General features: G+C 38.8%; 1 protein-coding gene across 4 annotated transcripts in view; it reads left to right on the top strand.

Moving 5' to 3' along the window:
• LOC106084618 (uncharacterized) overlaps window positions 1–14,234 on the top strand; it is a 464,287-nt gene that overhangs the window by 346,621 nt on the left and 103,432 nt on the right. For all 4 annotated transcript variants that reach the window (XR_001220845.2, XM_013248441.2, XM_013248439.2 and 1 more), the window contains one exon: window positions 1,844–2,018. Coding sequence is in view for 3 of the 4 variants with exons in the window: in XM_013248441.2 (XP_013103895.2) it covers window positions 1,844–2,018 (175 nt within the window). In the remaining variant the exon portion in view is untranslated. The remainder of the gene's footprint in view (window positions 1–1,843; window positions 2,019–14,234) is intronic.

The raw sequence follows: 14,234 nt of genomic DNA, 5'->3' as shown, positions 1-14,234 counted from the left end.
CATACCTATCGACTCAGAATCACTTTCTGATTCGATTTAGCTATGTCCGTTTATCTGTCTGTCCGTCCGTTCTTCTGTCCATGTTAATTTGTGTACAAAGTACAGGTCGCAGTTTTCATCCGATCGTCTTCAAATTTGGTACAGGCATGTTTTTCGGCCTATAGACGAAGCCTATTGAAATTGCAAAAAATCGGTTCAGATCTGGATATAGCTCCCATATATATGTTCGTCCGATTTTTAGCAATAGTGCAATGAAATGGTCATTTGTTAACCGATTTTTTTGAAATTTGGCAGAAAGAATTTTTTTTACGACCGTTGGTATTACTGGTGAATTTCATGGAAATCGGTTCAGATTTAGATATAGCTCTCATATGTATATATCGGCCGATTTTCACTCCTAGAGCCACTGCAAGTACATTTATTGACCAATCTTGCCAAAATATTGCACAACGCTTTCCTCGATGACTACCAAAATATACATAGAGTTTGGTCAAAATCGGTTCAGATTTGGATATAGCTCTCATATATATGTTCGTCCGATTTCTAGTAATATTGCAATATTGTATAATATTGTCCTTTGTTAACCGATTTTCTCGAAATTCGGCAGGAGGGATTTTCTCTTGACTCTCAATATTGCTGGTGAATTTCATGGAAATCGATTTAGATCTAGATATAGCTCTCATATATATATATATCGCCCGATTTTGACTTCTAGAGTCACAGCAAGCTCATTTATTGGCCAATCGTCCCAAAAGAAAGAAAGTTTGCTCGACATCGGTTCAGATTTAGACATAGCTCCCATATATATGTTCGTCCGATTTGCAGTAATATTGCAATCAAATGGTCATTTGTTAATCGATTCTCTGGAAGCAAGGCAGGAATGAATCTCTCGTGACTCTTTCTCTTAACTATAATGGAAATAAATTTCTAATTTTATTTCCTTAAACAGTATCCCTGTTTTTGTTTAAGTAAACTCAATTTTACTCTCCTTTAGCAGAGTTAAAAATAGAAAAAAGATTGACAACAACAAGCTCATAGGAATTTAATTTAACGTAAGGGGGAAAAGAAATTTACCGGAAATTTGATGTCTTTCTACTCCAGTCAATCTAATGTCCAGCAAAATGTCCGATACAAAAAAGTCTAAAGTGAAAAGAGATCAGTTGCTGGGCACTGGGGCATACATAAGCATGGATAAACGTTTACGGAATGAATGACCTGTGAGTCGGGGGTATAATTACCTCAAACTCATTGTCTATTGATAGTAAATTAAGTGTGCTAAAAAAAAGAAAACGAAAGGATGTGTGTTCTTCAAAGCTTTCAAGCATGTGTATTGGGGTGATAAGAAAGGATAACATTTGGAAGGGCAAGGAAAAATTGGGAAACAAAATATTTTGCAATGGGATTTGAAATTGTAGCCTTCAAAGTATGGAATGTCAATACGACAAACCATTCCGGTTCTTATAAAAATCGGATAAAAGTTATATAAGCGTAGCAATAGTTATCGAGTATCAGTTTAAATGTGAGTTTGGAATCCCTTCTATTGCCTACCATTAACATGAGGTATGTAATGGACAAACTAAATCAAAACTTTAAATTTTACGCTTTTTCTTTCAATCCGCCACAAATGGACCCTTTTTGTCGCTGGCCATTGCTGGTTGTATTTTCAAAAACATTCACAGCAATGAAATTTAATTAATTTTACCATTTCATTTTATTTCTTTCTTTCTATCCATGCTCGGCTCCATGTGCGGTCCTTACATCCTTTACTGATTGGCGTTCCTGCTTTGTCTCTGTCCATTGGTGTGTATTTTTGTTTTGTGTTGCTATGCTGCTTCATCTAAAGGCCATCACAATCGAGGTGCGTCCATTTTCAACAATCCCTTCAGTTCCCTGACCATCATGCATGACATCGATATCGATGACTACGAGATCCAACAGCAACACCACGGAAACAGCAACTTTGACAATAAACATCACATGGAGACTGTCAAAAAACACTTTGACGTCAAGAAGCACAGGTGAGTGAGTCAATATTTATTGTTGTAGCGCACGAGTAAATGCGAACAATAAACCAGGCAGGCAGGCAAGCAAGGAAGCATGCCCAACTCCATGGTCATTGACCATGGACCAGTGGTCGGTCCATTGACTGCTTGAAATGATGCTGCGGACATAGCTTTAAATCTTCTAATGGCAAAGGTTGCTGTTGTTGTTCACTCGTATGTGTTTTATGGTGCAAGTTCTTTGGGTAGAGGAATAAGATGCAACAAAAATGTTTTAATTTCCTCAATTTCTTATTTCTGAGTCATTTAGTACAAATGAAATTTATATACTCTATACTCTATACAAAACAATTTACTGGCAACGTGTATTGGGAAACGTTTTTTTTTAAGTTTAATAGGAAATATAATGCGTAATAAACTTTGAAGGTCATCGCAGAATCTTCCTCGTCAGAAGAAAGCCAAGATTTTATTGATTAAACTGAAGAGTACCAAACTGGGTTTTGCATTATCTCTACATTGCAAATTGCAAATTTTGCCCATGAATATTCCACTAAGAAACTGGGTCAAATTTCTCACATATCAATGAATGCAGTCCGTTTCAAGTTTAATCTCAATCATAAGGGACCTCCTTTTTTATAGCCGACTCCTAACGGAGTGCCGCAGTGCAACACCTCTTTGGAGAGAAGTTTTACATGGCATAGTAGATTAGGTTAGGTTGAAAAGAGGATGCAGATATTAATCCGCCCCATGCCACTATGGACATACACCTAAGCCAGTAATCGGCTTGTTGTGCGCTCTAAAATCTGTAAAGTAACTTCTAAAAAGAAAATTTTAAGTTAGGAATTCCGTGCTAATTACAAATACCTTAATTGCTTTCAATGCCACTCCCCTAAGTTGGTTCAGGTCTGATATTGTGTCACCACCTAAGAACCGGTATCTGTTGGACGCGAAAGCCGGGCAATGACAAAGGAAATGCTCCAACGTCTCATCATCTTCCCCGCATGCCCTACACATGCTATCACTTGCCGTAACGATTTTACATAAGTGAGCTCATAGTCCTATGTGTCCCGTTATGATACCAATTGGATATACTGACCTCCTTTTTGCTTCCTTTCAGTAATAGCCTCGTCTTTTCAAGATTTGGGTTCCCCCCATAGGATTTTCGCCGTCGTACCGACCGTTTCGCTGTTTCACAATGTTGCATGCGCACTCGTCGCCCACTTCCTTAACTCGGACTATGTCGACCCGAAAGGCTTCGGGTTAGCCAAGTTTAACTATGGAATAGTAATTCGCTAATGTTGCCAGCATTAGGAGGAGAAAACCACCGCTGAAAATTTTTCTGATGTTCACGCCTTTATTTGAACCAAGGCGTTCTGCGACAGAGGCGGACATTTTAACCTTTGCGCCATTGTGACCACCATGTTTTGATAAAGCTTCCATTTTAACCGATCTCCCGATTATACTTCCTAAGTCCCTATAGTAGTGGTGGCAAATTATCGATGGCACTATCGAGACTATCGATATTTAACTTTTTGGCTGAATATCGATTGATTTTTTTCCAATGGCTACAATGGCAAAAGTAAAATTTTTTGCAAAACTAAACAAAAATAAGCAAACCGACACTGAATGTGTGCTTTAAGATACATTTCGCCTATAAGGGCTTAATTTTCATCCGATTAGGCTAACATTTTGTACAATGATTTCTCTTATGACTTCCAGCTGACTTTACTACCCTGCCTTTATTTGGTTCGTGGATTGATATTGCTTTTGAATAAATCGATCTCCAGATTTTTACTTCCCATTTTTGTTTAAAATATAGAGGATGAGAAATTATCGATAGTATTGATATTATCGATGTTCATTATTGAAAATATCGAAAATATCGAATGTTGCGATTATCGATAGTTTTCCGGCTCTATCCGATTTGGCTAAAATTTTGCACAATGACTTCTACTATAACCTCCAAGTTACGTGCCAAAATGGTGTGAATCGATCTAAAACCTGGTATAGCTCTGATATGAGCCGATCTCTCGATTGCGCTTATTGAGTCCTTAGATGGCGCAGTTTTTGTCTGCTTCGGTTGAATTTTTATACCCACCACCGAAGGATGGGGGTATATTCATTTTGTCATTCCGTTTGCAACACATCGAAATATCCATTTCCCACCCAGACCATCTAGACATGTCCGTCCGTCTGTCCGTCTGTCTGTTGAAATCACGCTACAGTCTTTAAAAATAGAGATATTGAGCTGAAATTTTGCACAGATTCTTTTTTTGTCCATAAGCAGTTTAAGTTCGAAGATGGGCTATATCGGACTATATCTTGATATAGCTGCCATATAGACCGATCTTCCGGTTTAGGCCCTCAAAAGCCACATTTATTATCCGATTTTGCTGAAATTTGGGTCAGTGTGTTGTGTTAGGCCCTTCGACATCCTTCGTCAATTTGGCTCAGATCGGTCCAGATTTGAATATAGCTGCCATATAGACCGATCCTCCGATTCAGGGTCTAAGGCCCATAAAAGCCACATTTATTATCCGATTTCGCTGGAATTTGGGACAGTGAGTTGTCTTAGGCACTTCGCCTTCCTTCGTTAAATTCGCCCAGATCGGTTCAGATTTGGATATAGCTGCCATATAAACCGATCCTCCGGTTTAGGGTCTTAGGCCCACAAAAGCCACATTTATTATCCGATTTTGATGAAATTCGGGACAGTGAATTGTGTACTGCCCATCGACATCCTTCGTCAATTTGGCTCAGATCGGTCCAGATTTGGATATAGCGGCCATATAAATAGATCGATCCTCCGGTTTATGATGTAGGGCCAATAAAAGCCACATTTATTATCCGATTTTGCTGAAATTTGGGACAGTGAGTTGTGTTAGGCCCTGTGACATATTTCTTCAATTTGGTCCAGACCGGTTCAGATTTGGATATGGCTGCCATATAGACCGATTTCTTGATTTGTGGTTTTGGGCCCATAAAATGCTCATTTATTGTCCGATGTCGCTGAAATTTGGAACAATGAGTTAAGTTAAGCCCCTTGACATACTTCTGCAATATCGCACAGATCGGTCCCGATTTGGATATAGCTGCCATATAAACCGATATCTAGGTTTTAGGTTTTAGGGCCATAAAAGACCCATTTATTGTCCGATGTCGCTGAAATTTGAGACAGTGAGTTTGGTTAGGCTCTTCGACGTCCTTCTTCAATTTTGCCCGGGTCGGTCCAGATTTTCATATAGCTGCCATATATACCGATCTCACGATTTTAGGTTTAGGGCCCATAAAAGAGGCATGTATTGTCCGATTTCGCCGAAATTCGGGACAGTGCTTTGCGTTAGGCTCTTCGACATGTTTATGCAACTTGGCCCAAATCGGTCCAGATTTGGATATAGCTGCCATGTAGACCGATATCTCGATTTAAAGTCTTGGCCCCATAAAAGGCGCATTTATAATCCGATTTCACTGAAATTTGATACAGTGACTTATGTTCGGCTTTTTGACATCCGTGTCGTATATAGTTGAGATCGGTATGAGGTATATGAGTATAAGGTATGAAATTTTCACCGAATTTTGATGAAAGGTGGTTAACATATATACCCGAGGTGGTGGGTATCCAAATTTCGGCCCGGCCGAACTTAACGCCTTTTTACTTATTGTACAATGACTTTTCTTATGATCGCCAACATAGTTGCCAAGTATGGTCTTAATCGGTTCATAACCTGATATAGCTCTCATATAAACCGATCTCCCAAATTTACTTTTTGAGCCCCTATAAGGAGCAATTCATATCCCATTTAACTGAAATTTTGTACAATGACTCCAATGTCTTAACCAACTATGGTCTGAATCAGTCCGCAACAAGATATTGGCCAAATAACACAGCAATTCTTAACCATTATCCTTTGTTTGCCTGCAGAGAGATATCGAGAACTTGATAAACGTGATCCGTGATAAAGGGTATATAAGATTTGGCCCGACTGAACTGAGCTTTTAGTTTCTTTTGACAGCTCTATAAAGGAAACATGTCAAAAAAACCTTTTTCATATCTTTATTAAGTTTTATGAAAAAGGCCGTTAAACTTCTCCATTAGTACCGGAAATTATAGTTAAATTTGGGAACACAACTTTATTTAGCACTTAAATATATAGTTGGGCTCTTAACTCTTATCATAGTTGCCTACAGTCCCAATGCGTTTTATGCTCTTAACCACTATTGAAAACTCCAAAAACTTTTCAAAAAAATGTATTTATATCTTAAAAATGTTTGCAAAATGTTGTTTAAATTCCATTTACCCATGACTTTCACCATGAACACCTTACATCCGGTTTGAAAGTTTCTTTCTCGTATCCCTTGTAAGTGTTAGTGATTGTGTTTGTGTGCAATCACTACCGTTTTGTTGGTCAGCATTCATTTATTTGGTTGCGTTTAAGGCAAAAATAGTTTTGCAAACAAACACCACTCGCATCACAACTCGGAAAGAAATTGCTTCTACTTTTTTGCCACATGCCATTGGCCCACTTTGGTCTTGTTTGAAATGGGAAATTATATACACTTGAAATGTGAATAATACTTCAAGGGATGGGTAGTAAACTGGGTCGTGTATGAGAAGAAAAATTTAAAACAAGTAAAAAGGCGTTAAGTTCGGCCGGGCCGAACTTTGGATACCCACAACCTCGGGTATATATATAAACCACCTTTCATCAAAATCCGGTATAAATTGCATACGTTATGTCTCATAGCAACTATATCGAAATATGTTCCGATTTAGACCAAATACTGATCGGTACCAGTCATTATTCAATTGTGTATAACAAAATATCTATATGGTAGCTATATCCAAATGTGGACCGATCTTAGCCAAATTGACGAAGGATGTCGAGGGCCCTAACACAATTCACTGTCCCAAATTTCAGCAAAATCGGATGACAAATGTGGATTTTATGGGCCTAAGACCCTAAATCGTAGGATCGGTCTACATGACTGCCTCATCCAAATCTGAACCGATCTGGGCCAAATTGAAGAAGTATATCGAAGTGCATCATACAACCCACTGTCCAAAATTTCAGCAAAATCGGATAATAAATGTGGCTTTTATGGGCCTAAAACCCTAAAACTGCCGATCGGTCTATATGGGGCTATATCGAGATATAGTCCGATATAGCCCATCTTAGAACTTAACCTGCTTAAAGACAAAAAAAGAATCTGTGCAAAGTTTCAGCTCAATATCTCACTTTTTAAAGACTGCAGCGTGATTTCAACAGTCAGACGGACGGACATGTCAAGATCGTCCCGGATTTTTACTCTGATCAAGAATATATATACTTTATACTGTCGGAAATGGATATTTCGACGTGTTGCAAACGGAATGACAAAATAAATATACCCCCATACTTCGGTGGTGAGTATAAACATTTGAAAAAAAAAAAAACAAGTAAAAGCGTGCTAAGTTCGGTCAGCCCGAATCTTATATACCCTCCACAATGGATCGCATTTGTTGAGTTCTTTTCCTGGTATCTCTTTTTAGGCCAACAAAGGATTAAAGAAAATAATTTCTATGCTATAGGAGCTATATCAAGTTATGGTCCGATTCGAACCATAATTTAATCGAATTTTGGAGACCATAGTAGAAGTCATTCAGTGTAATACAGCCAACTCAAGTAAGAATTCCATCCCTTAGGGACTCAAAAAGTAAGATAAGGAGATCGGTTTATATGGCAGCTGTATTAGGCAATAGACGCATTCAGAAAATATTTGACACGTATGTTTAAGGTCGTGCGATAAGCTGTTGTACAAAATTTCAACCAAATCGGATAATAATTGCGCCCTCTAGAGGCTCAAGAAGTCAAGATCCCAGATCTGTTTATATGTCAACTATATCAGGTTATTGACCGATTTGGACCATAACCGAATGGAATATTGCACACCATAGTAGAAGTCACTGTGTAAAATTTCAGCCAATTTGTATAAGAATGGCGTCCTTTAGGAGCTCAAGAAGTAAAATTTAGAGATTAGTTTATATGGGAGCTCAATCAGGCTGTAGAGCGATTCAGACCATTTTTAACACGTATATTGAAGATCATGGGGATAGCCGTTGTATAGAATTTCAGATAAATCGAATAATAATTGCGCCCTCTAGAGGCTCAAGAAGTCAATACCCTAGATCGGTTTATGTGACAGCTATATCAGGTTATGAACCGATTTGAACCATACATAGCACAGTAGTTGGAAGTCATAACAAAACACCTCATGCAAAATTTCGGCCAAATTGGACAGGAATTGCGCCCTCTAGAAGCTGAAAAAATCAAGACCCTAGATCGGTTAATATGGCAGCTATATCAGGTTATGACTCGTTTTGAACCATACATTGTACAATAGTTTAAAGTCATTACAGAACATCTCACGCTAAATTTCGGCCGAATCGGATAGGAATTGCGCCCTCTAGAGGCTCAAGAAGTCAATACCCTAGATCGGTTTATGTGACAGCTAATAAGGTTATAAACCGATTTGAACCATACTTAGCACAGTAGTTGGAAGTCATAACCAAACACCTCATGCCAAATTTCGGCCGAATCGGATAAGAATTGCACCCTCTAGTGGCTCAAGAAGTCAAGATCCAAGATCGATTTATATGACAGCTATATCAGTTTATGAACCGATTTGAACCATACATAGCACAGTTGTTGTAAGTTTTAGCAAAACATGTCGTGCAAAGTTTCATTCCAATCGGATAAGAATTGCGCCATCTAGAGGCTCAAGAAGTCAAGAGCCGAGATCTGTTAATATGGCAGCTATATCAGGTTATGAACTGATTTGAACCATACATACCACAGATGTTGGAAGTTATAACAAAACACCTCATGCTAAATTTTGGCCGAATCGGATAGGAATTGCGCCCTCTAGAGGATGAAGAAATCGAGACCCTAAATCGGTTTATGTGACAGCTATATAAGATGATGAGCCGATCTCAACCGTACTTGACACATTTGTTGGAAGTCATAACAAAACACCTCATGCAAAATTTCGGCCGAATCGGATTGGATTTGCGCCCTCTTGAGGCTCAAGAAGTCAATACCTAAGATCGGTTTATATGGCAGCTATATCAGGCTATGAACCGATTTCAATCGTGTTTGGCACAGTTGTTGGAAATCATTACAAAACACCTCGTGCTAAATTTCAGAGAAGAATTGCGCCCTCTAGTGGCTCAAGAAGTCATGATTCAAGATCGGTTTATATGGCAGCTATATCAAATCGTGGACCTATATGGCTCATTTTCAATCCTATTCGACCTACTCTAATAAGAATTATTTGTGCAAAACTTCAAGCAGCTAGCTTTACTCCTTAGAAAGTTAGCGTGCTTTCGACTCACATGCAGACGGACGGACATGGCTAGATCGACTTTATGGGTTCTTAGATGAATATTTCAAGGAGTTACAAACAGAATGACGAAATTAGTATACCCTCATCCTATGGTGGAGGGTATAAAAAGGCATTTACTTCGTATCAGTGGATATCGGTGGATTAATATTCAGCTGAAGATGTTCAACGGGCACATCGGGTCAAAAGCATTGGAATCATATATCGATTGGAATCTTATATGGCACGTATATTGAGACTAATAGCAGAACTCCATATGCGATATGTTAGCCTTATTGGATAGCAATTGTGTGCTAGAGTCTTTTGAAAAGTTATAGTGTAAGAATTAAATTTAAATGTGGTATGAATCCCGATTTGACCCATTTACCGTCTCAACCGACCTATAGACAGAAAAAGAATTTAGGCAAATTGTTGGGTGGATAGGTTTAAACATTCGGTAAATAGCGTGCTTTTGATAGACGGACAGAAAACTGAAAGGACGGATGGATGGATATGTGGTTGGCAGAATGGTCATCACCAGATCGGCTTAAAATGAGTCGCAGTCGTTGTAAAACTTCTCCCACAAGTGGTGTCGCCCGGCGCCACCTCACTCAGACTAGGCTATAAATAGGAGGTGAGCACTCATTGATATGTGAGAAGTTTGCTCCTGTTCCTTTATGGAATGTCATAACAAATTTGCATTGCCGTTATTACTCTATAAAGAGTTTACCAACAGTATCTCCAAGTGCTAAAAAATGGAAAAATTTTTGTTGTATAGTAAATTCTGCCATGGATCCTAGGGTACAATTGGTCCCCCAAGGGAATATCCCTAAACAATGTCATCGACCCACTCCAACTTTAAGTCCTTTATCAAAATTGTCTGTATTTCGTTTTATTCTCCTCTCCCTCTCTCCTTCTCGGCATCCATGTTTGTGTTCCCTAAAAATCACCTTAATGCGAGTGCATCTGTATGTTATTGAGAAAACTTGTGTGCGTTTCCGTTCTTTATTCCACTTTTTTTTTAGTTCGTATTTTTAAATGAGAACAACCGAAACTTACACTTAGAAGAACTTGCGATACTGGTATTGACACCCAACGTTGAAGGTGAATTATTTATGGGCTCTCATTTTAGATTCACCCACGTACATTCCTATACGAAGCAGCAGCGGAAGTGTAGGAATGATGGTTGGTGTGTACCAAATGCTTTGCGTAAAACTTTCTTTTCGCGCTTCCAAAGGATAAAGTGAAAAATTTCACGTGCAGACAATATTTCTAATTTAGAATATTTTCTATTTGCTTGAAAATTAGTTTTCAAATTATTACCGAACGCCTTCTCTCATGCCTTATAAATTATGTATGCTCCGAGCGAGGCGTTGATAGCTACACCGTTTTTTTCGAGTGGGAGTTTTAATGGAATTGCATTGTCGTATTAGTAGAAATTATTTTTCCTTTAATGAATTATTTTCAAAAGAGCAAATGGGTGGAAGTGGATTAGAACTATGCGCTGGATATTTTGCACAAGTACTTTTATTTAGTGTAGGTCGGTTGGGATGGTAAATGGATCTTGACTTTTTGAGCCGCTAGAGGGCGCAATTCTCATTGTGTAATATTTCAGTTCATTCCGATAATAATTGCGACATGTACGGTCTCAAGGAGCATAAGCGGGAGATCGGTTTATGTGGGAGCTGCATCAGGCTGTAGATCGATTCGGACCATAATAGACATTCAAAATACGAATGTCATGGGAGAAGCCGTTGTACAAATGAGAATTGCGCGCTCATATTGTCCCAATCGGTAAGCGTGTCCGCTCGGGTGGGTTTTGGGTTGGGGCGTTCCCCCTGGTTATTTGACCCCAACATTTTATACCAATTTCGTTTTTTTGGGTTACCATAAGGTGGCATACAAAATTTCGCTTACTTCGGTGCATCCATCTCCGAGTTCTGGCTTTTTTGAAAGTTAGGGTAAGGGGGAAGGTACTCCCCCCACCCGGTTCAGCCGTTTTTGAGTCTATACGGAACAGACAAACAAACAAACAAACAAAAAAAAACAAAGAACCACCATAGGATGGGGTATACTAATTTCGTCATTCTGTTTGCAACACCTCGAAATATGCCTCTGAGGCCCCAAAAAGTATATATATTCTTGACCGTCCGTCTGTCCGTCCGTCCGTCTATCTGTCGAAAGCACGCTTATTTTTGAAAGAGTAGAGCTAGCCGCTTGAAATTTTGCACGAATACTTCTTATTAGTGTAGGTCGTTTGGATTGTAAATGGGCCAAATCGGTCCACGTTTCGATATAGCTGCCATATAAATGATATCCAACAACAGTGCCAAGTATTGTTCAAATCGGTCCATAACCTGATATCGCTGCCATATAAACCGATCTGGGGTCTTGACTTCTTCAGTCTCTAGAGGGCGCAATTCTTATCCGATTGCAATGAAATTTTGCACAAAGTATTTTGTTATGATATTCAACAACTGTGCCAAGTATGGTTCAAATCGGTTCATAACCAGATATAGCTGTCATATAAACCGATCTTGGGTTTGACTTCTTGAGCCTCTATAGAGCGCAATTCTTATCAGAATGGAATGAAAATTTGCACAACATGTTTTGGTTTGATATCCAACAACTGTGCCAAGTATGATTTAAATCGGTTCATAATCTGATATAGCTGCCATATAAACCGATCTAGGGTCTTGACTTCTTGAGCCTCTAGAGGGCGCAATTCTTATCCGAATGGAATGCAATTTTGCACGACGTGTTTCGTTATGATATCCAACAACAGTGCCAAGTATGGTTCAAATCGGTTCATAACCTGATAGTGCTGCCATATAAACCGATCTAGGGTCTTGACTTTTTGAGCCTCTAGAGTGAGCAATTCTTATCCGATTGGAATAAAATTTTGCACGACGTGTTTTGTTATGATATCCAACAAATGTGCCAAGTATGGCTCAAATCGGTCCTTAACCTGATATAACTGCCATATAAACCGATCGGGGGTCTTGACTTCTTGAGCGTCTAGAGGGCGCGATTCTTATCCGATTGTAATGAAAATTTGCACGACGTGTTTTGCTGTGACTTCCAACAACTGTGCTAATTTAGGTTTAAATCGGCCAATAACCTGATATAGCAGCTATATAAACCGATCTTGGGTCTTGACTTTTTGAGCCTCTAGAGGGCGCAATTCTTATCCGATTTGAATAATTTTTTTACGACATATTTTGTTATGCTATCCAATAAATGTGCCAAGTATGGTTCAAATCAATCCATAACATTATATAGCTGTCATATAAACCGATCTTGGGTCTTGGATTCTTGAGCGTCTAGAGGGCGCAATTCTTATCCGATTGTAATGAAATTTTGCACGAAGTGTTTTGTTATGATATCCATTAACTGTACCAAGTATGGTTCAAATCGGTCCTGGACCTGATATAGCTGTCATATAAACCGATTTTGGGTCTTGACTTCTTGAGCTTCTAGAAGGCGCAATTCTTATCCGATTGGAATGAAATTTTGCACGAAGTGTTTTGTTATGATATCCAACAACTGTGCCATGTATGGTTCGAATCGGTTCATAACCTGATATAGCTGTCATATAAACCGATCTTGGGTCTTGTCTACTTGAGCCTCTAGAGTGCGCAATTCTTATGCAATTTGAATAACATTTTGCACAAAGTATTTTGTTATGATATACAACAAGTGTGCCAAGTATGGTGCAAATCGGTCCATAACCAGATATAGCTGTCATATAAATCGATCTTAGGTCTTGACTTCTTGAGCGTCTAGAAGGCGCAATTCGTATCCGATTTGAATGAAATTTTGCTCGAAGTATTTTCTTATAATATCCAACAACTGTAGCAAGTATGGTTCAAATCGGTGTATAACCTTATATAGCTGCCATATAAACCGATCTTGGGTCTTGACTTCTTGAGCCTCTAGAGGGCGCAATTCTTATCCGATTTGAATGAATTTTTGCGCGAAGTATTTTGTTATGCTATCCAATAAATGTGCCAAGTATGGTTCAAATCGGTCCGTAACCTTATATAGCTGTCATATAAACCGATCTTGGGACTTGACTTCTTGAGCCTCTAGAGGGCGCAATTGCTAACCGATTTGGCTGAAATTTTTCATGACTTATTTTATTCTTACTTTCAACAACTTTGTCAAATAAGGTTCAAATCGGTTCATAACCTGATATAGCTGCCATATAAACCGATCTGGGATGTTGACTTCTTGGGCCTCTAGAGGTCTCATTTTTAATCCGATTTGCCTGAAATTGTGTACCACGGATCCTTACATGATCATCAACAAACGTTTTTATTATGGTCTGCATCGGTCTATAGCCTGATACAGCTCCTATATAAATCGATCTCTCTCTATTTTACTTCTTGAGCCCCCAAAGGGCGTATACCTTATTCGAATTGACTGACATTTTACACAGGTCTCCAACATATGATTTAATTGTGGTCCAAACCGGACCATATCTAATATAGTAGAGCAAATCTTTTCTTTTATCCTTTTTTTGCCTAAGAAGAGATATGACTCGACAAATGCGATCCATGGTGGAGGGTATATAAGATTCAGCGCGGCCGAACTGAGCACGCTTTTACTTGTTTTGTCCTTAATATCGAGACACTAAGTTGGGACAACATATTTTTAAGTTCAGCAATATTCTCCAACTCAGTGGCTCTGATTTGATATTTTTTGTTAAACTAGACATCCATATGCATCTACACATTTTAATCGTCTCATTTACTTTGGAATTGTTTGTAAAACTTTTAAATTGTTAGACTCTTTCGTTTTTCTGCTGCCAACTATTATCCTCAAGGAAAATATGTACTCACTCACACCTTCAAAAGTTCAACGAAAGACACG

Source organism: Stomoxys calcitrans, chromosome 2 (assembly GCF_963082655.1).
Source record: "Stomoxys calcitrans chromosome 2, idStoCalc2.1, whole genome shotgun sequence".
In the NCBI taxonomy this organism is placed as follows: Eukaryota; Metazoa; Arthropoda; class Insecta; order Diptera; family Muscidae; genus Stomoxys; species Stomoxys calcitrans.
This window is presented reverse-complemented; position numbering and strand designations above follow the sequence as displayed.